The sequence below is a fragment of the Bos javanicus genome, chromosome 12 (assembly GCF_032452875.1).
Source record: "Bos javanicus breed banteng chromosome 12, ARS-OSU_banteng_1.0, whole genome shotgun sequence".
Lineage (NCBI taxonomy): Eukaryota > Metazoa > Chordata > Mammalia > Artiodactyla > Bovidae > Bos > Bos javanicus.
In genome coordinates this window covers 24,941,554-24,969,172 of record NC_083879.1, presented here as the reverse complement: position 1 = coordinate 24,969,172, position 27,619 = coordinate 24,941,554, and the positions used below count along the sequence as shown (strand labels likewise).

Sequence of the window (27,619 nt, the reverse complement as noted above, 5' to 3'; positions counted from 1 at the left end):
TACCATGACCGCAGGAGCTGGGCGCTGGTAGGTGGCAGTATCTGGGCAAATTTACATGGTCACCAAGGCTTGAGCAGCATCTTTTTATATTGATTTGTGCTACTGGCCATCTCATCAGGGAGATGACACCAAGGTGAATGCAGCCCGGCAGGCAGAGCAGGGACCGGAGGCCACGCCAGGGACACCTGCCAGGGACACCTCCCAGGGCTCAGCCCTTCGCAGGCCATAGAGGCCAGAGGGCCACTTGGGTTGTTGATTGTCAAAGTGGAAGAGACCTCAGACATCAAATCATCCAAGCCTCTCGCTTTCCAGTTGAAAAAACAGGAATCCAGAATCACTGGGGGAAGGTCACAGGGCTGAGTGGTAATCGGTGTTAAGCATACCAGTTAAAGGCTCCCTGTATAGAGTTCTTTTAAGATGTGTGACTCTCTGAGCCAGTGGCCCAGTAGGGAATTTCTAGGATTGCCTGTCTCCCTGTCAGTGATGGAAACTGCAATCCTATTCATCTCATCTGATGATCTGGCAAAGGTCTCGGAAGAGGGAAGAAGAGAAACGTTGGAGGAGAGAGGTCTGAGGCGAGGCACATCACAGGACCGGGCGATGCCCCCAACGCAGCTCAGAGCTGGGCTTCCTGTGATGCACCGAGACTCGTGGTTTGGAATGGGGGCTGCGTGGGATTCACAAAAGAGGGGAAGAGTTGTCAGAAAGTAGATGCTTTTGCCTGAAGAGAAAGGTCCCTAAGTCCCCAGTCGCCTCCCTCAATGCATGCGCGCGCACACACACACGTACAAAAGTTGAGGCCACCACATCTGCCTTCTCCAGATGGGGTTCCCTGCGCAAGAGTCTCCTCCCGCTCTAGGATTTTCCGACGCTGGCGCAAGCTCCTCCCTTGCCAGAGCCTGGCTCCAGTCCTAGCACAGAGTGTCCGCCCGAGCAGCGGCTGGGGGGCGGCGGGGAGTGGGCCCCGCTCGCCGCCATTGGCTGTGCGGCTGCCGGGCGGAGGGAAGCCTCCCGCTGCGCCCGCCGCCAGCCCGTGCGCCCCAGCCGCGCGCAGCACCGGTGCGCTCCACCATTCCCGCCGACCGCTTCTCCTGCGCAGATCGGCGAGACCCGGAGCGCCCGCGAGGAGCTCGACGCAGCCCGTCCCACCCCGAGCTCGGGAGCCGGCAGGGGACATCCGCGCGCCCCGATCCGCAGGTCAGTGAGGGGCTCCCGACGCCGCCCGCGAGCGTAGGCAGAGGAGTGGGAGCCGGGGAGGCGCGGGGTGCCGAGCGCTGGAGGGGGCTTGCCCTGTGCCACCGGCACCCCGACTCCTCTCCTGGGGTGGCCTCGGGAGCCAGAGGCTCCGCTCCTCCCGACCTCCCTCGCCAACTCTCCCCGGCTCCCAGCGGTTGAGCTCCTTGTTCTGGTCACCCCCGAATGTGTCCCCTTCGCGCAGGCGAGCAGCTTCCGCTGCCCGTCTCTGCCTATTCTCCGGTGACTCCTCGGGGCTACAGTAGGACGCCGTGTCCTTGGTCCCGGGATGACCCGCTTCTATCCCGGACACGGGGGGCCGGGGATGTCTGCCCTCGCGTCTGCGGCTGCAGAGATGGGTTGATTCCCCCGCTCAAGTGCAGGCACTTCTACACTTTGCGGAGTGTGTCTCGGTGCACGCTCGCCTTTGCGAGAAAGGTTCTTCTCGCCTTTGCGGTGTGTGCGGTCACGTTCGTGTCTGTTGGGCGCCCACCTGGATTTCTAGGGTCACCCCTCCCTTCCTGAGGACTCGCGGCGCGCACACTGACCGCCCGCGTTGTACCTTACCTGCCTCGCGTGCGTCTTCACCGGTCCCCGGCGGCTCCAAATCCGAGCAAGTTCTACTGGCGCGGAACAGGCTGCCGTTCCCCAGTCGCGGTTTTCCGAGTCCTTGTTGTTGGAAAACGCGTCGGCTTCCTCCCCGTTTTCCCTGATCTGGTGAGACGCTGGAATCCCGCGTTTTCCTGACGAGGTCCGTGGACCTTGGGCAGACTGTCTGATTTCTAATTGAGGAGGAAGGTGAGTCCTGCGGGGAGCATCGGACTCCTCCATTCACAGACTCGTCTCGTTGAGTCCCAGGCACCCGCTCGCTTTCCACCGCCAGACGCCTGGGGCTCCGCTGTTGCTGGGTTTGGTGCCAGACTCCAGGGATGGGGTCCGTTTCTTACTGTCCTTCATTTCCTCTGCTTGTAAAATTTCCTTTGGAAAATTCTGTGCTGAAGTAAGCACTTGGGTGGTTCTTTGCGGGCGAGAATGGGATCGGACGGCTACAGGACGTCTCACAGCCTTCGCATTTAATTCAGTCCAGACTACAGGTGCCAAGGGCGGGAAACAGGCGGCGATATGTCCTGAGCATTCCCGGGCCCACCATAGGGACCACGCCCCGAAAGGCCTTTTTTTTTTTTTTCTTTTTCCCCCAGGTGCTTTTCACTTTAGATTTTCCAGATTCACTGTAAAGACAATTGCCTATCAACAGGAAAAGAGGCAAAATAAGTGATACCCTTTTCTTCAAAGGTTTAACCCTCTAATGCATTAAGCCCAATGCATCCTCCTTAAAAAGACAAAAAAAAGGTATATTTAACTAGTTTTAGCTTATTTGTGATCTGGCTCCGAGGTATGCTCAAATATATTGGCACTGTATAAAGGCATTTTACCCCCACCCTCACCCCCGCACACACATGCACACCCTTAATAATCCGCACACAGTTGATCTATAATGTATTGACAAATGGCCTTTTGAAGTGTTAGTGAGGCTGTCTTGCATCGACACCAGCCCCACAGAGGATGCCCCAGTCACCTTCAAATGCTGGGCATCAGGCATGGGGAACCGTTTGCCAACCTCAGAAGCAGTCTGGGAATAGTGAGTTCCAGAAAATGGGTGGAGTGTTCCATTTCTGTGTTTGGGTTGGAGGCTTATTATTTATTTGGCTTATTTATTTACTATCTTTGATTCCTCTACATAAAGGCAAAGCGCTTTGAAGAGCTCACCACACACACCTTTATGGTTCTCTTTAAAGAAGCCTCACCGAAGGTAAGATCCATTCTGTTCTCTCTGCCGCTGGTTAGTTCAATTCAGCAGATTTTCCTGGATGTCTGTGATGTAAAGAGATACATAATGTGCTGGTGTACATCTGTACATCCACTGGCCTTTTCAGGTCCAGGGTAGCAGACTACTGAGCCACATTCTAGGGCCTCAGCACCTCTGATTCTGACTTGTAGTAGATATCTCTGTGGGATCAAGTGTTCTGAGAAGCTCAGTCTCATGACACGGAATGACTCCTTCAAGAGTTCCCTATGAATAGAACCCATGCTAACCTTTGGAACCAAGACACCGTCATTGTTAAATCTACACTAAATTTTGGCAACAAAACAATGAGGGTTCTGAATGGTCAAGTAGCCATATACAATTTAATAGTATATCTAAACATGAAATGGCACAATCTAGCCAAAACAGTGTCTGAATTCACATCAGGAACACGAGAGACTGTCATAAATACTTTCTGAGTTCCTAACTTTTAAATTGTCCTCTATTAAGTTGTGATGGCATCACTGACTCAATGGACATGAGTTTGAGTAAGCTCCGGGAATTGGTGATGGATAGGGAGGCCTGGTATGCTGCAGTCTGTGGGGTCGCAAACAGTTAAGACACGACTCAGCAACTGAACTGAACTGAACTGAAGTTGTAACGGCTTCCCAGGTGGCGCTGCTGCTGCTGCTAAGTTGGTTCAGTCATGTCCGACTCTGTGCGACCCCATAGACGGCAGCCCACAAGGCTCACCTCTGTCCCTGGGATTCTCCAGGCAAGAACACTGGAGGGGGTTGCCATCACCTTCTCTGAGGTGGCGCTAGTGGTAAAGAACTCGCTTGCCAATGCAGAAGACATAAGAGACATGGGTTCGATCTCTGGGTCAGGAAGATCCCATGGGCATGGCAACCCACTCCAGTATTCTTGCCTGAGGAGCCTGGTGGGCTACAGTCTGTGGGGTTGCACAGAGGCAGACATAACTGAAGTGACTTAACATACATGCATAAGTTGTGTTAAGATGGGAGATCAGACTCTTCCCTGGTGGCTCAGATGGTAAAGCATCTGCCTACAATGCGGGAAACCCAGGTTCAACCCTGAGTCAGGAAGATCCTCTGGAGCAGGAAATGGCAACCCACTTCAGTACTCTTGCCTGGAAAATCCCATGGACAGAGAGCGTAGTAGGCTACAGTCCATGGGGTTGCAAAGAGTCGGACATGACTGAGCGACTTCACTTTCTTTCACTTTTCAGTCAGTCCAGATTTATTATTTGTACAATATTACAGGCTTGATCTTGATGTTGACATTGTTATAGACAATAGTGAACAGGTGTGGAAATTATAAGCCTATAATAGTTGTTAAAAAGTGTAACTTAAGAAGGTAACAGACCTGAATACAGTTTTTGATGGAAAACAAAAGGATAGGTGGCTGTTAAGAACCTATTTCAAACTCACAAAGACAAGAAGTTGACTTCAATCACAGTCAAAACACTAAAGATATTCATTCAGGGAACATTTAGAGGACAGATTGCCCCCTGGGGTAGCCAAGACAGCAGCTTTCCTTTGCCATGGTCATCTAGTACTCATCAGACGTGACCGGCAATTTGCCAACTATTGCCAATCATGCTGGTTTGGTTCTTGCTCACTTTCACTTTTCCTGTGACCAGGATCATAGCAGAGGGACTTACTCTTCTCGTTGCTTAAACAGAACATTCAGAACATGCTGTAAAATGCAATTGTAACAGAAAGTACAGTCACGTCTTTTTGGGCAGGTTGACTTACTGGCCTCAGCCTGAGAGTCTTAAACTTTGAAATAAAAGGTACATATGAACCACTTTAAAGGCTTGTGTTAAGCATATACGTTACAAAAAAGAAGGAAGGGGAGAAGAGAAAGAGTTCTGGGCTTAATCAGGAATATTTTACTGCATAAGTTATTATTAAATTTTATTTCTATTTCTTAATGAAAATACCTGCATTTTCTGATTAAGATTCATTTTCTTGTACCAACATTCAAATGCAGACATGCACAAAATAGAATGTGAACATACCCATAATATCACCTGCTAACAAAACCATATGTTAGCAACCTGGTACATAACCTCTTATCTCTTTTAGTTTAGTTTGGTTTGGTTTTTGCATGTCACTAAAATTGTGTGTGTGTGTGTGTGTGCACGTGCATGCATAGCAGCAACAGCCAGGCTGGTAATCATTTTATAAAAACAGAATCATACTATGCACAACTCTAAAGTTTACTTTTTTACTTTGCCAGACATGTCCAGCGTCTTTCCATGTTAGAAAACATAATTCTTTTGATTATACCAGAATCCCCTATTTGTACAATCTTGCCATCATTTGTTTAACCAATCTTTGACTCATTGGTAGTTCCAGTGTTCAGCTACAGAGTACATCTTTGTGCGTGCACCCTTTAAATTTGTCTTATTTTTCCCTATAGGGTAAATTCTCAGGATTTATTATTTGTATTATTGACCTATCAGATCAGATCAGTCGCTCAGTCGTGTCCGACTCTTTGCGACCCCATGAATCGCAGCACGCCAGGCCTCCCTGTCCATCACCAACTCCCGGAGTTCACTCAAACTCACATCCATTGAGTCAGTGATGCCATCTAGCCATCTCATCTTCTGTCATCCCCTTCTCCTCCTGCCCCCAATCCCTCCCAGCATCAGAGTCTTTTCCAATGACTCAACTCTTCGCATGAGGTGGCCAAAGTACTGGAGTTTCAGCTTTAGCATCATTCCTTCCAAAGAAATCCCAATGCTGTGCATTTCTTCAATAAAACAGAAAGGACTCAGTAATACATCCAACAAGTAGTAGATATTCCCCACTGTGATCCAGAGTATCTTCTATATGCCCAACATATTTTTCCCACTTAAAAAGATAATTTTTATTGTTACTTAACATCCATAGTGAAAGTACACAAGTCATAAGCACATAATTTATGATTTTTTGTGTTCAATTTGAACACACCCATGCAGATGGAACCCAGGTCAAAAAATAAAATACTTACCAATACCATCCCTCGTGCTTCTCACATGCCTTGGCAACCAATTGATTATTCTAACAATTCCTCATGAGAAAGTCGTTGGTGAGCTTGTTGACCTCAGTTTTCATGATTCAAGTGCTAGATTAAGGGCACCGTGCTGTTCAGATTGACAGTGTAATATTGATTGATGCTTTTCAGACCTTCAAAGATTCCTTGTCAACAAAGGTGGCCTGATTCAACGGAATTAGTTTCCAAAATCCTTCATTCTGTCCTCATCACTTTATCATTTCTATCAAGTTTGATCTTATATTTATCCATTGGACCGTGCCTGGCACATATTTCAATTGGTATCACGAATTAACCTCTGGATAACAAAAGAAATTGACTAACTTGTTTTTCATCTGATTTCCTATTGTTGGCCACCTAGCCCAGCTGAGTTAGTTGGATTTAAAAATGGGAAAGGAGTCCTAGGCTCTCATTTTGTGGCTTCTTTCTTCTGCCTTCTTTTTCCATTAGGAGTATAATCAATAACCTTCAAAATTCAGTTAACTTTCAGAAACATCAGTTTCTTGATTTTTAAGGACTTCCAACTCTTTGATTCTATTTAAAAAAAACCATTATCCTTTAATGTATAATTAAAACATATAACTTTCCCTTCACGGAGGAAAGTCAGTATTGAGAGTAAACGCAGGAAAGAAGGAATGTGTTAGATGCATGAAAAGTGTCTTAAGTTAGTTCAGTGAATGAGGAGAGAAAATATTTGCTCCTTTTGTGCTCCACTGTTTTCATCCCTTTTATTATTTTCTAAGAAGCGGAAGTCTGGATCAGTTTCCTAACACAATACTGCTGGGGAGATCACTGCTCACATTACCATGGCTGCAATCGAGATGAAGTGCTACTCAAAGTACAGTTCACGCACCAGCGCTTGAATTGTTAATTACTCATTCACCAGGAGAGACGGAACTTGAGCCAGAATATAAATCAAATAAGGCATGAAAGCAGACTTTTTAGCTTGGATGATTTTTTGGTAGTAAAACCTTCTTGAAGGAAGCAGTGCTTTGAAGTTCCTCTTCTCACAAGGACTCATAACCCACCTATTCCTGAGGGAGTCAAGTGGCTATTCGAATAGTAACACTGATCTCTAAGGTGGGCTTTGTAGTTAAATTGAGAAATTTGTAAAAATGTAAACATTTTCTCTTCCTGTGCTCATTTTCTATTGAAATTGTTTTTTTTTTAGTGTTTTTTTTGAGCGGAAGGTATATTTAACTTTGAGACAGAGAGACTAATAGCACCACAAAACATAGTGTTCCTGTACGCAGCTAATTATAATACCCTTCCCTACAGTGATCAGCGTATTGCCCTTGACCCTTTTTACTTCCACAGATGAGCAGAGAGACAAGGACTGTGATTGTACGAGACTTGGTGATTTTCAAAGAATGGGATTATCATAGACTTTATATTAAAAAAAAAAAAAAAACAATGCACCCTGTTTCCATATCCAGTCACATCTTCACTGATTCACTATGGTAAACTCCCTTTTGATTTTTATTGTGCTCTTCAGAATACATTCATTCCAGCCACGCAACTACATTCATGATAATATATTTCAGTGTTGACAGCAGATTCCTCCATTATCCTGGTGGACAAGAAACTCAATAAAATCTTTGTTGAATATTGTTGAGAGATACAATTGCTTGATAAAAGTATGGTCCAAGTTTGCTCTGGAGCATGCAACTATTCATTTTATTGCCCTAACTAAAATATTTATAAATTTAGGGCATGTTCATCATTTTTTTTCACTATTGAATAGCTACCCTTTGCCTTATCAGTATGATTTAATACAAGATCATTTATTCCTTCATTCAATAAATATTATTGTGAATCCAAAAGTAGAATAGATAGAAACTACCTCTCCAAGAAGCTTCAAGTTTCTCATTTCTTTTACCCTTTGATTCCTTCATTCCTTCAAATACTTATTGAGAATCTTTATAATAGAGATTGCTGATTCATAGATAGAAAGATTAGTCCTCTATTCTAAGAGTACATAGTCTATCAAAGCAGACCAGTGGGTCAACAAATGTAACAAGTATAATAAAATGTGAGAAATGCTATTGTAGAAAGGTATAGAAAGTATCCTGAGAATACAGAAGAAGGAGCCAGAAACTTGCTTAGAGAAAAATAGGTAGGGATTTATATTACAAGTGAATTACCAGATGAGGCAGATGCAGGAAGGTTTGCAGAGTCTTAAAGAATGAACAAATTGGATTTGGGGTGGAGTTGGGGAGAAGACATACAAATATAAGAATTAAATATATAAGAATTCAAAATATATGGGGAATCTATAATAGTTTAATATGCCTGGAACACCATTCTCAGAGACAAGAGAAAAATGAGACTGGAAAAGTAGCATGTGGCTATGTAACAAGGGACATATAAGGTAGGTAATATAAGAGAGGATTTTTAGAATTTTTAATCAAGATGGTCACTATAAAAATATGCATGTGCATTAGACTCATGCACATATAATAATATTTTATCACCTTACCTTACATAGTACATGGTTAACAAGTTGTTGAGTTAATCATTGATTGTATCAAAGAATAGTTTTCTTAACCAAAGTCACTACCACTATCCCATTATTTTTATAATGAGTTGTTTTATCCATTAGGGGTCTTGAGTTAGTCTTCATGTCTTTATTGTCTCTTCCCTAGTCCCTCTTGAGGGCTTCCCTGATAGCTCAGTTGGTAAAGAATCTGCCTGCAATGCAGGAGACTCTTCAATTCCTGGGTCTGGAAGATCTGCTGGAGAAGGGATAGGCTACCCACTCCAGTATTCTTGGGCTTCCCTGGTGGCTCAGCTGGTAGAGAATCCACCTGCAATGCGGGAGACCTGGGTTGGGAAGATCCCCTGGAGAAGGGAAAGGCTACCACTCCAATATTCTGGCCTGGAGAATTCCATGGACTATATAGTCCATGGAGTTGCAAAGAGTTAGACATGACTGAGTGACTTTCATTTTCACTTTAGTCCCTCTTGAAACCATTTGTGCAGGTTAAAGCGACAGCTGGGCAGGACTGTCCATATAAAATAGCACCTCTTCATGCACCCTAAAGGCAATCAGTCCTGGATATTCATTGGAAGGACTGATGCTGAAGCTGAAACTCCCAATACTTTGGCCACCTGATGTGAAGGACTGACTCATTGGAAAAGACCCTGATGCTGGGAAAGACTGAAGGCAGGAGAAGGGGATGACAGAGGATGAGATAGTTGGACAGCATCACTGACTCGATGGACATGAGTTTGAATAAGCTCCAGGAGTTGGTGATGGACAGGGAAGCCTGGTGTGCCGCTATCCATGGGGTTGCAAAGAATCAGACATGACTGGCCAACTGAACTGAACTGAACTAAATGCTCCAGCTTGTCAGGGAATGTGTGTAGCTGTATCAATAGCTCACTCTCATTCCTTTAAACCTCACTCTTGTATGAAATTAAAGCTAACCAAAAACATGCTTTACAACCTTCTTTCTTAGCAGTGCCAAAAGAGAGTTTTAATATAATATATAGTAATTCATGCAGCTCTCCATTATTCAGAATTTGACTGCTTTAAAGTCAGTTTGTTATATACCATCGTAACCTCTGCTGTCATAGTGAGTCAGTCAGTAGAAGGTAGATTATGCTACAGTACAAAATAAGCGAGTTATCTCAGTGGCTTAAAACAACAGAAGTCTACTTATTGTTCACACTAAGTGCTCACATAACCAGAAAGGGGTGAATGCATTGGCTTTGGTCACCCAGGAACCCAGATTGGCAGAAGCTGGCCCAAATCCACAGTTATTGCAGCAGAGGGAAGGCAAATCTCACATGTGAAAGAAAGGTGAAAGTGAAAGTTGCTCAGTTATATCCAACTCTTTGTGACCCCATGGACTATACAGTCCATGGAATTCTCCAGGCCAGAATACTGGAGTGGGTGGCCCTTCCCTTCTCCAGAGGATCTTCCCAACCCAGGGATCAAACCCAGGTTTCCCGCATTGCAGGCGGAATCGTTATCAGCTGAGCCACAAGAGAAGCAAATTCACACAGTGATTGGAGCAGAGGGAAGGCATGTGGCAAATCTCACATGTAGTCTTGTATTTTATACCCACAAGTAACACATGTAAAATTTTCCGCAAATTTTACTGATCAAAACAAGTCATGTGGCCACCCTAGTTTCAGAGGGGGTGGAAACACGCAGCCGTACAACATGCCTGGACAGAGGGAGGGACAGCAGAAACATGTAAGCATCACTGATGACCACAGGTCTCAAATGTAGTCCTCCTTTATCCTCAACCTCCCCAGAGAGAAGAAATGGAATGAACATAAAATTTGGAGACATGGGGATATAGATTTGAATTCCAGTCTGGCCTCCAAGTGTCTGGGTAACCTTGGGCAAGCTTTTGAATTCTCTGATCCTTAATTTTCTCATTGGTTAAAGCAAGGTAAGGGATAATAATAACTACAGTACAGACTTGTGAAGATTAAAGAAAATACCCCTGTGCCATACACACACACACATACACATATACACACAACTAGTATATGCTTTTATTGAATACATATCAGCTGCTGTCATTCATTGTGCTGCTGTTTTTCCAAACTCGTTTATCTGGACATCCCTTCTCCTATACAAGCATGTCAGATCCAGCTTCCTCTGCCTGTCACATTCTGAAGACCTCCTTTCATTCCACAATGACCTGGGGATCCTTGCACCACCCCCTGCTACTTCTCACCACTCTTCTGGCACGATGTTGCCTCTACATCCAGTGCACATACACTGAAATAAAAAAGCACTCAGATATAAGAGAAATGAGTGATATGTGAATGCATGCTTCTGATTAAGGGTATTCCTACAAATTTAATTAAAAAAAACACAAAGCACACAGCCTGAAAGGTAAAGTGGAGAGCTTAACCTTCATAAAGGGCAAAGCCAAAGTCTGATAAATCTTGTATAAAAGATCCTCGTGATTTTCATGAGTAAAGCCATATTTATTTGTACTTTTAAAAGAATGTATAAGTCTTTTATATAGGCCAGCAGTGTGGTAGTCTGTTTTCTACAAATAATGACTAATTATTTTCCAGTTTGACCTCTTCCCATTTTTAAAAGTGAAATACATTCTGGGAGCATTTGAGCCTACATTTGCTTATTGCTTCCATATTGTCTTTGACAAATTCTAGTCCTGGGTTGTTATCTCAAATAACAGGTTGCCAGGGACTTGATTTCCTCTACATTTGATAGTCTGCCATGTCATGGTGCTCCATGTTACAAGGAACACGTAGACATTCTTTTGTTAGCCAGACTTTTGAGTTTATTGTGCTGCCTGAGAGAGAAAAAGGAAGGATGAATGAGAGAATTTTAAGGCAAGCTCTGCTGCTCTGTTTACACAAAGGATTAGCAGGACCATGGGAAGTTTCTTGAGGGAACATGCTTTCCTGATGAAGGACACACTGTCCTCATTTCTGTCTCCTGCCTTTGCTGGTGAACTTGGGAATCCTGGTAGAAGAGTAATTTCAGAGCCATGAGAGGGCACTTTGTCTCCTTATATGGTTGGTGTTTTATGTAACCTCTGCCTAAAATCTGACTCATCTGGTACTCATCAATTTAGGGTACCTACCTAGAGCCTCAGTCATATGATTGCTTATGACTAAAGAAAAGCACTATTAATGTCAATGCTCCATATTTTAAAAAAATTTGCAGCTGCATTTTTCAATGACTAGTTTCATTCTTCAGAGAAGGCAATGGCAGCCCACTCCAGTACTCTTGCCTAAAAAATCCCATGGACAGAGGAGCCTGGTAGGCTGCAGTCCATGGGGTCGCTAAGACTCGGACACGACTGAGCCACTTCACTTTCACTTTTCGCTTTATGCATTGGAGAAGGAAATGGCAACCCCCTCCAGTGTTCTTGCCTGGAAAATCCCAGGGACGGGGAGCCTGGTGGGCTGCTGTCTATGGGGTCGCACAGAGTCGGACATGACTGAAGCGACTTAGCAGCAGTAGTAGAAGCAGCAGTTTCATTCTTTAAAAATTGTTTACTGGCTCCTATTTCAAAAGATGCAGACCCTGAACTGTAAGAGAGTTCACGTATTTGGGTTTATTCTTCTTGCCACAATGTATTAGGACGCACCCAAACCAGAGCGATCAGGGAGGTGGCTGCTAGATTTGAGATGCAGGAAGCATGAGTTCTTTGATCTGCTGAACTTGGAGTTTGAAGACCGATGCTTGATGCCTAAATCAAGTTTCCCGATTTTGCTGAGTTTATTTGCTTCTGTGTTTCCTGTGGGCCCTGTGTGGAACCTGGACCTCATTGGCTATTGGGAGTCTCAGTGACCTTCCCCAGAGCCTGCCAACACACTAGCCTTCAACAGAAAATGACTCTCTCTTGGATCTTGAGGGCAGTATACTAAGTGAAACAAGTCAGACCAAAAAACAAATTCACACAATCTCACTTATATGTGGAATCTAAAGAACACAAAAACAAGCTCATAGAACAAGTTGGTTGGCGGGAGGTGTGTGAAATGTGCAAAGGTGGTCAAAAGGTACAGACTTCCAGTTATAAAATAAGTAAGTCATGGGGATATAACATTTGTCATGTTGACTGTAGTTAATACTACTGCATTGTATATTTAAAGTTGCTAATATCTTAAAAGTTCTCATCATTAAGAAAAAATTACAACTGTGGGTGGTAGCACATATTATCTTCTTGTAGTGATCCTTTTGCAATATACAAATATCTAATCATTTTTGTACAACCAAAAATTAATACCATGTTATATGTCAGTTACTGCTGCTATACTAAAGAGTAATGCATGCTCAGTTGCCCAGTCATGTCTGACTCTTTGTGACCCCGTAAACCATAGCCTGCCAGGCTCCTCTGTCCATGGGATTTCCCAGGCAAGAATACTGGAAGGGGTTGTCATTTCCTCCTCCAGTGGATCTTCCCTTCCCAAGGATCAAACCTGCGTCTCCTGCATTGGCAGGCAGATTCTTTACCAATGAACTACCTGGGAAGCTATATGTCAATTATATCTCAATTATTTTAAAAAAGAAAACTACTCTTTCTTGAATCAGGATACCTACAAAGCCCCTCCCTTTGACTGGGTATTTAAAGTGCAGGAAAGATATCCTGGGCTGCCTCTGAGGATGACTGATGACGTAAGATGAACATCGAACACCTTACATTCATCTGGAGGTCCAGACAGAGATTCAGACCAGTGAGTGGCGGCAGAGTGAAGTCATGAGCAAGGCTGGCTGGCCAGTCACCATTCCTGGTGTTCAGGCAGCCTGTCCTGCCACTATGGATCTAGTTCCCTAGGAGTATTAAACCTCCTCTCTCTCATTCTCTGAGACTTCACTTCCTGTACCTCTGGGCATCATAAGCTGATGGTGCAGCAAATATTTGAACTTCTCCAAAGCCCACTGAAAAGTCAGGCTTAATCACTGTATTTATTTAGAAGCTTCTAACATTTTTACTGACTTACTGCATATTATACCAAATATATTTTCTTAATACCCTTGGGGATAAACCATCTTTCCCTAACTTATATGTTAAAGATCACCAATCCTACTGAAAAACTATGAGAATAATAACAATGAACACCTATATATCCTTTAACTAATCAGTTGCTAATATTTTAACACATTTGTTTCATCATCTTTTCTTTCTGTATGTGTGTGTATACTAATTTTTTTTTTATTTTGGCTGACCATTTGAAGGTTAGTTGCTGCTACTGTGATATTTTACTTTGTACATGTATTTCCTAATAACCAGAACGTCCTCCTATATCACACTTAGGAAATTTAACTTTGCTACAATGCAGTTATCCAATGTACAGTCTATGCCCAAATTTCCCCAGTTGTCATAATAATGTCCTTTATAACAAAGCTATTTTTCCTTTTAATGGGTCCAAGGATCTTTCATTGTATTAGAGGATAAATCTCGACATCTGCATCCTACTTTTTCTTCTCTGAGTATTCAGCTGAATACTAAATAATGTAATACAGCCAAAACTGGTTGTAGCCAAAACTTAGCCTGCCTAAGCTGCCAATTACCAAGCATTATTATTTTTAAATACCCGTTTCACTGTGGAAAGCATCATCATACGTTGACTCTCAGCCATGGAGGACTGGAAGAATGAGAGAATGTATTTAGTAGAATCCATATGTATGAATTATGCTAAGCACTGGGCTAATATCCAGGAGGGTTGGGCAGCGTACACGCTATGTAATCAACTAAGGTTCTATTTGTAGTTGTATTATGAGGGGCGATGGTTTATTAATTCAAGTAAATGCTTTGTTGAAAATGTCATCAGATGGAAGACTCTGTGAGCCTGAGTCCTTGCTGGGAAATGCAGGACTTAAAACACACATACTTGTCAGAGTCCAGTCCATTTCTAAGAAGAGGCTATAAAGCATCTTAGTTTAAACAAATACATGACTATAGTTGTCAACAGAGAAATATAAATAAATCATGGCCTGTTTAATTAATTTGCTAATACTGAAGTTCTTTTCAAACAACCTATATCATCACTTTTTTTTTTCAAATTGTACCTGTACACCTGATTTTTATAGATAAGAGAATGGTTTGTTAGGTTTTGGCATATTCTTAGGTGCAAATTTTATAAGTGGATATATTAGATAATTTATCTTTCTGTCTTCCATATGCCTCAATTACCAAGATATTTTAATGGAAAATTAAGCTTGGGGTTTAATTTATGAAGTGAATAAAACATTTACTACATATCCATTCTTATAAGCTGAAAATTTACAGTGCTAAGTCACTTCAGTCGTGTCCGACTCTGTGTGATCCCATAGATGGCAGCCACCAGGCTCCCCCATCCCTGGGATTCTCCAGGCAAGAACACTGGAGTGGGTTGCCATTTCCTTCTCCAATGCATGAAAGTGAAAAGTGAAAGCAAAGTCGCTCAGTCATATCTGACTCTTAGCGACCCCATGGACTGCAGCCTACCAGGCTCCTCCATCCATGGGATTTTCCAGGCAAAAGTACTGGAGTGGGGTGCCATTGCCTTCTCTGGAAAATTTACAATACAGATGAAAAATTACAAGATAATGTATACACAAAACAGTAATAGACATATACAGAAGCATATGCCATTAGAAAAGTTTTCACTGAACACATTTGCCTAGATACCTATGGGAGATGGAAGGAAATGTAGAGAAAGAGGGATCAGGTTAGTCACAAACAGAAGAATGTGTATTTAAAAAGGAAAATAACAATAGAAACAAGAGAATAAAGAGTGGCATTGGTCAGGAGTTGTACAAGCTCACTTACTTTCTTCTTATGCTGCATGGTCCCAGTGGCCCATAGTTGCCTACTTCAGAGGAATCTGCTTAAATTTAGGGTGGACTTTATCAAAGCTTATAGAAATCCCATATTTCCAAGCTCTTCCCTGTCTCCTTAGAACAGTTTTAGGGGCACTCAAAGGCCCCTGGAGCCTGAGAGAGTCGACCGGGAATACCTTGTGGTCTACCTATAAAAGTTTAAAAAAGTGACTTATGGCAATTGCAAAATTAAGTTTACAAGAACAAAATCTTCCCAAATATCATACTCCATAAGGAGACTGTTAGGAGCATTTCCTGATTGGACAAAAACTAAACTTAACACAAATTATTTTAATTGTGGAGATAGAATGAAAGGCAATGGGAAAGAAGGAAATGCCATTCTCCAACCAGAGCATGGTTCTCCAACCAGAGTATGGTTCTCCAACCAGAGCATGGTTGAGAATTTTTTAAAACATGTCTCATCTTATTAAAAATAAGCAAGCAGGTTTCCCTGGTCATCCAGTGGTTAAGAATCCACCCTGCAATGCAGGGACACAGGTTTGATCCCTGGTCTGGGAGGATTCCACATGCCCCAGAGCAACTACGCCCATGCGCCACAGCTACTGAGCCAGTGTTCCACAGCCTGCTCACCATGACTAGAGAAAGCCTTCTCACAGCAACTAGACAAAGCCCTTGGGCAGCAAAAATAAAATTTAAAAATGTTAAAAAAAAATAAGGAAGCTTTTTTGTATACTAGTTGCTCCAAGAATTAAAATAATATATATTTTTCTTAATATTCTTCTAAAAAATTGGAAATGATCAGAGCTGAGTGGAGGAAGGGAGTTGCACCTCAAAGTCCTCATTAAAAATTCTGTAACATCTTGAAAGGTCGATCTTGGCTTCTTACCGTCTTTCTTCACACTGATTCATTTCAACTTTGCCTGTGATCTTCAAGTCATTTCTCTGACGGTTTGCTTTTTCTTTAAATCAAGTGTATAGCCAATAATCTTTTTTCCTGCTCCCTGAAAGTGACTACATATCATGTTCTGCTACTTCTGAGCCAGTTCCTGCTTCCTTCAACCTTTAAGTGGCCACTTTTCTCATTTTGATTTGATTCATTGTGTTAATAACATAGATGAGTCCAATTTTCCCAAAGTGCAGGGTAGACCCCTTCTTGGTCTTTTCTAAACATCATTACAAAATCACAAGAATACTATGCCTAATACTGGTTTTATATTTGACCTTTTTAATCCAGAAAATGGGGGCTTCCCAGGTGGCACAGTAGTAAAGAATACGCTGCCAATGCAGGAGGTGAAAGAAACTCAGGTTTGATCCCTGGGTCAGGAAGAGCCCCTGGAGGAGGAAATGACAACCCATTCCAGTATTCTTGCCTGGAAAATTCCATTGACAAAGGAGCCTGGCAGCCTGTAGTCCATGGGGTCGCAAAGAGTCAGACACGATTGAGAATGCATGCATCATGCATCATTGTCCAGAAAATTATCCAGTTAAACTTTCTTTTTTCTAATGGAATATCATTTAAAAATAATTATTCTTACTAAGGCAGAGATTTTGGCATAAAAATGTTCACAAGAATGTAGCAAAACTTTATTACAAATAATAGTTTGATTTCCCCAGGAAAACAGTGCTATAGATGGAAGGGAACTCCTATCTATAATTGCTTTTGAGGCTGTACAAGATAGATGGACACTTAGGTTCCTATCTCCTTTTGAAATAGTTTCTTATGTTGTTTATTTTTATTTTTTAATTTCATTCGATCTACACTATTTTGCATATCAAGAAACGTATATTCTGAATATTCTGTGAATTATACCTTATGTGGATAACTATTTTTTAAAGAATCAGAACAAAATAACTAGCCTAACATAAAAGTATTCTGAAAATAATTTAATTATTTTGCTGAGGAAATATTTTACTGAGCCAGAGGCTAATCCAGAGAGATAAAAGCCATCACCGAGGTAAAGAGAGATAATAAAGGATTGGACTGAATCCAAAGCCACCTAATGACCTACCCTAGAAACTGGTTTTGAAAATAAATCACAGATACTAAGCTGTGATACTCCAACACTTCTTTAATTTTCACCAGAGTACTATGAAGAAATTCTGATTACATCTTCTCATCATTCTTTTGAACTACAGATAAAGAGGACTGTTCATTTTAATTTTTGGCTGCCATTATCCAGTCCAGGGGAGCTTCCCAGGTGGTACTAGTGGTAAAGAACCCGCCTGCCAATGCAAGAGACAGAAAAGATGCAGGTTCCATCCCTGGGCTGGGAAGATCCCCTGGAGGAGGGCATAGCAACCCACTTTAGTATTCTTGCCTGGAGAATTCCATGGACAGAGGAGCCTGGCGGGCTACAGTCCCTAGGGTTGCAAAGAGTTGGACGCGACTCGACTGAAGTGACTTAGCACACATGCATCCAGACCAGACCATGAATTCTAGGACGTTATCCAGAAACTTCATCTCTCCACATTTCTTTTCAGAAATGGCTCTCTAACTCCACATTGAATAGCAGATAGACTCAGTTTTTTTCTTTACTTGGTTTTATTTTTTATTGTGCTGACTCAGGGAATCATAATGAGATTCCACTAATTTTCACACAAAATTCTTCTCCCAAAGCACTGTACTGACTAAGCAAGAGCAGTTCTCAAATAAGCAAATATATGGCAGCCCACTCCAGTATTCTTGCCTGGAGAATCCCATGGACAGAGGAGCCTGGTGGGCTATAGTCCATGAGGTCACAAAGTCAGACAACTGCAGTGACTTAGCATACATGCATGGATGGGCTTAATCAGCTTTGAATAAGGTTAGTAGTAATATAATGAACTTTATTTTCATTATTGCAAGCCTAGGGGTAAGTGTTTGCCATTGACTGCAAGTGAAGATTTACATTTAAAGTATGTATTGTCAGCACCTACCTTCTCTTACCTAGCATGACCTAAAAGGCCACTAGGTGAAGAAAAAGCATTAAGAGAAAAGAAAATCATGCAAATTGTAAAGGAAAGTTCAAGGTCCTATATAAAACATGTTCTTTTCTAAGTAGAACTAGAAACAACTGTGCTAAGATATGATAAGTTCCCCTCCAGATTCTGGAAATGGTAGTTTCTACATGTCCTACAAAGAAAGGGATCAAATATATCATCTAAAACTATTCATTACATTATACAATTACATTTTACATTTGTAGACCTGGAAAGAGCCTTTACCATGCATGTTAATACTGTATCAAATTGTTGCTAATGGTTTGGGAGGCCCACCTTTTGGAGAATGACACAGCAGGGCATGATAACGATGAACTGTTGATTCAACATCCTAACAGCTAGGGCACTCTAAATAATGTCCACAAGGGAACAAAGCAGCTTGTCCCAGTTTTCCACAACAACAGCAACAAAAAAAAAAACCTTTCACAGAGTTGCTATTCACATAGAAATGTATTTAAATAAAGGTCAGAAACTCAGAGACTGCTGTGCCAGACTGGGGGCTGACTGTAGGCTGGGTTTAATCCACCACTGTATTGTAGAAGTCAAGACCCTGGCAGAGGCCCCTCCCACAAGCTGGCCACCCAGGGGTCTTGCAGTGCTTCTGGGAGAGCACTCAGAGATGAGGGCTTATCAAATCTCCTTCCTTTCACTAAGCAGGAAGGTACACACAGCAGAGAGTATGCTTTGCTCCTTCAGAGCTTCACAGTCCTCATAATCACCCCCTGGGAAGGAAAGCTTCCATTCTTTCAGAGGAGTCACAGAGGCTGGGCACTGAGTGACGTGCAACGGAGGCCCACCCCCCTCCACCAGGTCTGCCTTAGCTGTGCGGTTCCTCTGACTCCCCACCCCACCGGACTCACAGTGAGATCACACGCCCATCCTTCCTCGCTTGTAGACTTCTTCCCAGCACATTTTTCTATTCCAAGAGACAAAGGGATAGCTGGCTGATCATGAACTGAAACATCTCCCCAGATCTTCACTTATAATGCAATCTGTCTCTTCTTCCTTTCTCAAAAAAAAAAAAAAATTCTGAGAATGGGTCAGAGGAAAAAAAAATGCATCTCAATCCTCACATGGCTTTAGGTGCCACATGAAATGAGAGTCTGCTCTCGCTGCCCCTGGATGGGTCAAGGCTATGCATTTCAGATGAAATCGCTTTCTTTTTTCCTTTGAACCTAATCTGTTTGGGAGAAACAACCCAAGAAGCAGCATCTTGAAACACACTTGTTTGATTTTGTTTCCACAGTACCACCTACAGCCTCATTCACACTGTTCAGTGACTAAACACATACACTCTGGGTCATCCTCAGCATTATACACAGACTCAAAACATTCACCAGAGAGAAAAAAGAGTTATCCATTTTTAAGACATCTATAAGAAAATAAGAAGTGATGTCATCAAGTTAAAATGATTCTAACAGTGTGTACACTCTATTGTTTTGGAGTAGAAGAGTGAAATGAAGGTTGTAGATCTGTCATTTTAAATTAGGTAGTATTCTGAAAGTAATAGTAAATCTAAAATATTGGGGGAAGAATATTTAGAGAAGATATTTAATTGTGAAATGTTGAATGAGGATGCAAGTTGTCATCTGTTCATTTCTACCATTATCTCCCAAGGCCACTTGGAAGGTCAGACACTTTCCCCAAACATTCTCAGCCTCAGTTGCCATAAACTCTTCCATAGACACTTGAGGCTCACAATGGGCTTTTGTCTCAAAGAAGGTGATCTTCAGGAGGTGAAACGTACTCTTGGAATATTTACATTGTAAATAGATACCTTGGATTTAGCAACTAGTCTGGCAGCCAGTTGTGAGCTCTATCATTGAATTGCCAGTGACTGATTCGGTGCCTCCAACCTCACCTCCAGAAAATGATACAGAGCTGAGTAGCAAAGGTGGTTTTAGAGAACTCAGCCAATTTCAGCTGAATATATGACCTGTACATGTCAGTTATTGGACTAGCAGAGACCTGGAAGTCCCTCTAGTCCTTCGAGGGATTGAGAAAGACCTATATCTACTGGTCTTTTACTTGGATGGACTTTTTTTATTTTCAAAGCATGATTTTGGACACAGTGTCACATCCTAACTTAGGAGCTTGTGGAGAGGTAGAAAAGGTATCATTGGACAGATGGGAAAATAAATATCAAGACTGAACTGTAAACTTGTCCAAAGTAAGTGGCAGGTAGGAACTAACCGAGTGTCATTTTCTCTTCCTACCACAGTTGAGGAAAGTAAGAACACAGTTCAGGCATGGGTTCCTCTCTGTCCTCTGTTACTGACTAGTTGTGAACCCTGAGTAAATCACAATTTCTTTGTTGATCAGTTTCCTCATCTGCAAAATGGAAATAATAATTCCTGCTCTGCCTCTCTTACAAACTAGTTTGTGTGAAGAACAACACAAAATGCACAGCCCCTACCTTCTTACCGATGCCAGAAAAAGAAGGAGTAAAATCATTACTACCAAAGGATAGGAAAATTGAGACTGGATGGTATAAAAGGTGGAAGTTCTGGCTTATCTTCTAATTAGATACATTTATTTTTGTCATATCAATGCAAGACAGAATCTTTGTCCTTAGTTTCCTCAGCTAGACTTAGGAGGTCTTGTCAGAACATCTTGAATATTTCTTTCCATTCAGTCCACACGATTCTTTCCTATGCACCATGCTGTCTCTGAGTGAAAGTCGTTCAGTCATGTCAGACCCCCATGGACAGTCCATGGAATTCTCCAGGCCAGAATACTGGAGTAGGTAGCCGTTCCCTTCTCCAGGATGATGTCTCTGAGATGCTGCTATTTTCCCTACAGATGAATGGCTAGGGCACTTTTCTGCTGTATAAGGCATGGTATTACTACCAGATCAGTGGAACACGTTTGCAGTCCCACTGTGATCCTCTTTTTTTTTTTCAAAGGATCCTTAGGAGCCTATAGCAGCCTAATGGAATTAAAATCACCAAAGTGTAATGAGGAATGGGAGTCTCATTATTTTAGGAAATACTAAGAGCTTGTCCCATGGCCTCCTCTGAGGAGTCACTGAGATTGTTAGCTGGCTTGACTGCCGCCAGGGCAGCCCTCTCAGAGGGTCCCTCCTTCTTGGGAATCATTAGTGCCGCTCAGCCACAGCCACAGCCACAGCGGCCGCTGTCAGCCCCTCAAGGAATCAGTCACTTAATTAGATTTGAGGAATGGAAGGAAAGGCAAGTTGTCAAGGTAAAATGTGGGCAGAGGTTAGGGAAAGGGAAAGCCAGGGTACAGAGGCAGCATTTCACTACATCTGATGCAAGGAAATCTGGAAATTTACAACCAAATGGTCCAATGCCATAAAGAGCTAGGAAGAGCATCTTTGCTGGATTTGAGGAAAGAGAGTCATCCATCAGAGGGATCATTCTCCCTCAGGCTGCTTCCCTCGCCCCCACACGGACTAGGCAGAAGAAGCTGGCTGGGATTTCTCCAGTCATGGACGCGAGGGTGGTAGAGACACACCGCACCCACACCCACGCCTGGAGCCTGCAGAATCACACACCTTCCCTCCCAGGATGCCCACCTGGCTCCGTCCACTTTGTTTCTGGCGTTCCTCACAGGGACCACATAAGGAGGGGAACATGGCCAAGAGCATTTCTTTCCCTGTACTCAACACACACATCACACATATACACATGCACCTCCCCACCCCACACCACACATACACATGTATACTCCCACACACACCCATACACATCACACCCCTCACCCCCACCGCACGTATACCCATACATACACCCATACACCCACACACACACCCATACACATCACACCCCTCACTCCCCCACACACCACACGTACACACACACACACACATCACGCATACCCCACACACATACCACATGCACATACACCCCACATACAGATGAACCTCCCCCTGCCACACACACACACACTGAGCTCATTTTGGCCCAATTTTACAGTTCACAGACTGCTTCCCTGTCTATCTTGATCCCTGCATAACACAGTGTGCAGTTGGGGCAGTACTATACTATTTTACAGATGAGAAAAATGAAGCTCAGAAGCTAGGCAATTTGCCTAGCTTCCCAAAGATAAAGGAGAATTCAGGCCTCAAACTTAAGGCTCTTGACAGCAAACCCAGTACTCTTTCTACAATTAAGAGGAAATCCAACTTTTATCAATCTAAAGGTTTTTAATTCAATGCCTAAAATATGCAGAACAGAATACAGAGGTAGACCTAAAAGGAAACAAATATGTAGGAATGGCCCCTGATCCCAAAGAGATACGCTTTTATAAACAAGTCTGCAAATTATGAGAAGCAAGCTTACACGTGCAGTGATTCTCCAAAGCATGCTAGAAGGAAATACTGGTCAAAAAAAGTTGTGCTAGTGGGCTGGACAGTGCAGGGAATTCATTTTCTGGAGGAGGAGGGTTTGCAGCTAACTTTTGGGGTCCTATTCTCAGAGTAGGCTTGGAGCATCTGTTGAAATCTCAGCAGATGGAACACACCAGAAATGTACTTTCCTTTTTATTTTGGAGAAACCTGGCACCTAGGGTACTATGAGATCAAATAAAAGTGCATTTTTATATCATCATTTGTAACATAAAGTCAGGAACATTACTTGTTCCTGGGAAAGTGATTTCATTTTTTTCCCTCCCCGATGGATTTTATAATTAAGCCATGCTGAAATGAAAACTGGAAATGAGAGTTAATGTGACTTCTTTCTGAATAATGCACTCAGTTGTCTGGGGTTTTTTGTCTTTGTTTCTGCAGTGTCAATGGACACCTGGCACCTGCCGCCTTTGCTTGGAAACTGAGAAGTTCTGTTGTGCTGCAGTGTTTGCTGAGGCTATCACAGCAGAAGGAATGCTGATTCTGTCCCTTTTAACCCCTGTGTGAAACTGACTTTCATACACTGTGCATTCTGTGACCTTCGGTAAAGATGTCTGAACCTGACTCTTCCTCTGCATTCTCGGGGAGTGTGGAGAACGGAACTTTCCTCCAGCTGTTTCCCACATCCCTGTCCACATCGGTGGACCCGTCCTCGGGCCACCTGTCAAATGTCTACATCTATGTGTCCATATTCCTCAGCCTGTTAGCCTTTCTGCTCCTGCTTTTAATCATCGCCCTCCAGAGGCTCAAAAATATCATCTCCTCCAGTTCCTCCTACCCGGAGTATCCAAGCGACGCTGGGAGTTCTTTCACCAACTTGGAAGTCTGCAGTATTTCCTCGCAAAGGTCCACTTTTTCGAACCTTTCCTCCTGAAGAAAATGGAAGAATCTTTCAGTGCCGTGGCCACTGAAGTTTTCCCTCAGGGGAAGTATCACAGGAAGCAGGCACTTCAGGAAAGAAATGCCCATGTTGTTCTTTTTCACCAATTAGACCTGGTTCTCCTCCTTCAGCCCTGATTTCTTTTTCTGTTCATGATGCTTTTTGTTGTGAATGTAGGAGTTGATGCTGACAGAAATGCTTGCATGGTGAGGAATTTCACCCAGACCACTTGATGAACCTGCAGCTGGCTTCTCGGTGGGGCAGGCCACCCTGCTGGACACCTGAGGCTGAACACACCTGAGGCGGCCTCGCAGAGGAAGCTGGGTCAGGGTCAGGGCTATGCACTTCTGTTTCTCTTACAAAACCATGAAACCAACGGAGCCAGCAGAAACTGGCAAAGTGAAGTCTGAGCTATGTAGAAGATATTTTACATATTTAAAAGATAAAGTGGAAAACACCAAGTTTAAAAAAAAAATCAGTTTGGATTTCATGTATAACATCTCTACAGCCAGAGGCAAAAATATGCTAAGTGTTTTATTTCATTTCACTTTAACCAATGAAAATCACATTTATTGATGAATTAAGTCATATATGGAGAAGTTCTGGAAGACTTTAACTTTTAATAGCAAGACAAATAAGTGTTATGATGCTGTTTGTAACATATTTCTGCTTTGGGGTTTTTTTTCCTACTTATGTTATAGTCTTAATGACTCTATGTTTGTGGAATTCTTTGTGATAATTGCTGTTGCTATTCCTAAGACAGGCACCAGAACAGGCACTGGAAATTTTTATTTTGTATCTATAATTTCCATCAGTGGGAATCATACATACAGAAAATACTCATTTAGTTGTATTTTGCACTCCTCGTTGTTGTGAAAGTATGTTCCTTTATTCAGTTTCACAGTCTTCATAAGCTCAGTGCAGAATTATATTGACTCCAAGATGTCAGATGTCTGTTCACTCACATTAGGTTGCAAAACTTAGAAGACTCCATTGCTTAATAGTTATGTTGTTATATACTCTGTGGATGTTACATGTCTCTGATAATTCATTATTGTGTGTTAGCATAATACTCTACATTAGGATTCCAGGATGTGGATTTATGTTTAAAACTGTAAACACTCACATTGGGTAGGGGGCTGCTATACTGTGGTCAGCCAAGCACAGTTGAACTCGGGGGCTTTGTGCATGAAAGGAAGTACTCTCGAGAGCACAGACATGGAATATGGAGGGACTCAAGTTGCCCCCCAAAAAACTAACAAAGCAAGCAAAGAGCTTTGCTCCTTTGCAGCGTCTTAAGAGTAAGAATTTTAATATAATTTTTGAAATCAGTGGTCTACGGTGTAAACGTTGAATGTATTCATTCTGCAAAGCCCCTGCATCAGCATGGCCCCATCTGCCCAGGGCAACTAGACACTTCTTATCCAAAATATTTAATAATCTGAAGTGGTGGGGCCTTAAAGCCACCCTTTGGTTTGGTTGCATGGCTTCTCCATCCAGAATTGGAGTGGGGTAAAGAATGCACCATTTTTACAGGGCATACCTTTGTCATTCTAAAATGCTGAGAGAGATGTGAATTCACAGTGAGGATCAGGTTTTTTTTTTTTTTTTTTAATCCATAAGCCTCACTGAAATCTGACCGTATCGGAAGGTTTATGTATCAAAAATCCCCCCAAACACTATAAGACCTGCAGAGAGTTGCAGCCCTAAAATGTATAATGAGTGAAAATTTCCCCTCTGCTGTCATTTAAAGCACAGCAGTGTGTTACAATGTTATTATGTAGTATAAATGCTGGACTGGAAAAACTGCTATTTTAGACCATTATTAGCATTCTCAGTGTATGTGTGTGTGTGTGTGTCTGTACACAACATAGAATATATAATATATATATATATGTATATTCACACCCTTCTCAATTAAGAGTTGTGTGAAAGCTGCACAGGATTACAGAGGCATCTATATCATCACTTTTGCTCTTTGATTAGTCTTGTGCTATTTTGGTTACCAAGGAAAAAAGGACTCAGATGAACTGATTTTAAAAAATAAAGGAGCAAATTTGCCACATGACAGTATAATCTGCGAATGATCTGTTCTAAGGGTGTAACTTTACACTTTCCTTCTGGAAGAGATCTAAAGGCTTCTAGGACTAAAACTAATTTTTTTTTTTTTTTAATTTTCAGGCACACCCCTCCCTTCCCCACCCCCCAACTCCCCTCCACGATGGTTCCAGCTCTCAAGGTTAGAGATTGGGAGCAACATTCAAAGACATAAAATAGGGTTTCTCACTCCCAGCTTGTCAGGATAACAGACTCTACAACCTGAGATGAATTTGTCTTAAGAAGTTCAGGAAGGTTGGAAGACTGGTTTATAAATAAAGAAATCAAGCCCACTGGAAGCCTGGCTCTTCTCTTATTGTTTGTTCTCAGTGAGGCAGTCCACAAGCTTCTCTCCTGGGAAGGCTTTTCCTTCAAGTCCTCACTGAAGCAGGATCAATAAAGAGTGGTCAAAATGCCAGCCTCTCCCCACCCCTGAAGGGTCCCCTCCCTCTGGGGCAGTGAGTTCCAAAAGTCCCTGATCAGAAGAATCACCTGGATGCTTGGGAACTATTCAGGAAATATTCCCAGGCCACAGTCCAGACCTCAGGAGGGAGCCAGAGAACCGGTATTTTTAACAAGGACCCTGGGTGATGCTCATGGTCAGTGAGACACACGGTGGCAGAGGAAAGTCAAAGTGTTAATCAGCCGTGTCCAACTCTTTGAGACCCCATGGAGTATAACCTGCCAGGTGGCTCCTCTGTCCATGGGATTCTCCAGGTAAGAATCCTGTTGAATAGTGTTCGATGAATTCTAGGTTGGGAAAAGTGAAAGTGTTAGTTCCTCAGCCATGTCCACCTCTTTGTGACCCCATCGACTTAGTCTGCCAGGCTCCCCTGTCCATGGAATCCTTCAGGCAAGAATGCTGGAGTGGGTTGCCATTCCCTTCTCCAGGGGATCTTCCTGACCCAGGGATTGAACATGGGTCTCGTGCATTGCAGGCGAATTCTTTACCATCTGAGCCACCACGGAAGCTCAGGGTCACATATATTGCCTGAGGTATTTGTGGAGACCAGGGAGGTCTTCCCTCTGGACTACTGCCTAAGTAACAGCTGTTTCTCTGAGAGAAGTGTCCCCTTCCCCAACACACAGCTCACAGCCCCACCCATGAGGAAGCGGCTGAACTCCAGGCCACCCTCCCCGGTGGAAAACTGCTGTCATCACATTGGGCTCCCGGGAAGAGGGATATGAGAAAAGTACCTGTTTCACAAGTTTGTGTGCCTATAACAGACTAGGTTAGAGGATGGGGGTCACCAACGAGATTTATAAAATGACAGAAAATGTATTTCACGGTATCCTAACTAGATTATTCCCACAATCCAAAAGAAAGCAATAGCATATGAATGAACCAGTGAATGAAAATGAACCATTCTCCAAGAAAAATGCCAGTGTCTAGACGTGCTGCCTAAGGTCTGCCGTTCCCCCACCCAAGGCTCCCACTTCAAACCAACACCAGGTCCCCTGTCCTTCAGGAAGTCCTCTAGGATCCCTCCTACCTGGCAGAGCACACAGAACTCACACTTCAGCACTGCATTTCCCAGGGCCTGAGTAACTCAGGACAGAACAGGGTGCATGGAGGGGTGGGGGGTGGTTCCAGTGGGTGGTTGGGGGAAGAGTCTGACAGGAGCTCTGGGGCTCCCAGGGCTCTCTTCAGGCTGTCCCCTGAGAGGACAACCGTGCTCTTTCTTCCTGGTCACCAGTGGGCAGCTCTTAGAACCCTCTGTGTGTGTGTGTGTGTGTGTGTGTGTGTGTGTGTGTAGCATACACTCACACACAAATCTCCCAGGAACAAACAGCAATTCTCAGTGTTCAAAGTCTACACATCATTTTTCACAGTCTGCTGACTTCACTACAACCCTGCCCTCAACGGTGAGCAGGGCACACTAGTTCTTCCTTATTCATTCTTTGACTTCAAAGCCGTGCCTAAACATC

The 27,619-nt window shown here is 43.0% G+C and overlaps 1 protein-coding gene across 4 annotated transcripts; it reads left to right on the top strand.

Annotated features, from left to right (window-relative positions):
- The first annotated feature begins 479 nt into the window (after nt 1–479).
- Nucleotides 480–25,989, top strand: SERTM1 (serine rich and transmembrane domain containing 1). 4 transcript variants are annotated; one of them, XR_009739924.1, is made up of 4 exons: nt 535–1,197; nt 1,739–2,031; nt 2,978–3,043; nt 23,095–25,989. XR_009739924.1 is itself a non-coding variant. In XM_061434761.1 (3 exons), the coding sequence occupies exon 3, from the start codon at nt 23,264–23,266 to the stop codon at nt 23,585–23,587; it is 324 nt and encodes a 107-aa protein (XP_061290745.1). In that variant the 5' UTR covers nt 1,224–2,031; nt 2,433–3,043; nt 23,095–23,263; the 3' UTR covers nt 23,588–23,676. The 4 variants fall into 4 exon arrangements, 2 of the variants coding, with proteins under 2 accessions (XP_061290745.1, XP_061290746.1); XR_009739925.1 differs by lacking the exon at nt 1,739–2,031 and having other exon boundaries at nt 480–1,197; nt 2,433–3,043; XM_061434761.1 differs by lacking the exon at nt 535–1,197 and having other exon boundaries at nt 1,224–2,031; nt 2,433–3,043; nt 23,095–23,676.
- Nucleotides 25,990–27,619: the final 1,630 nt, after the last annotated feature.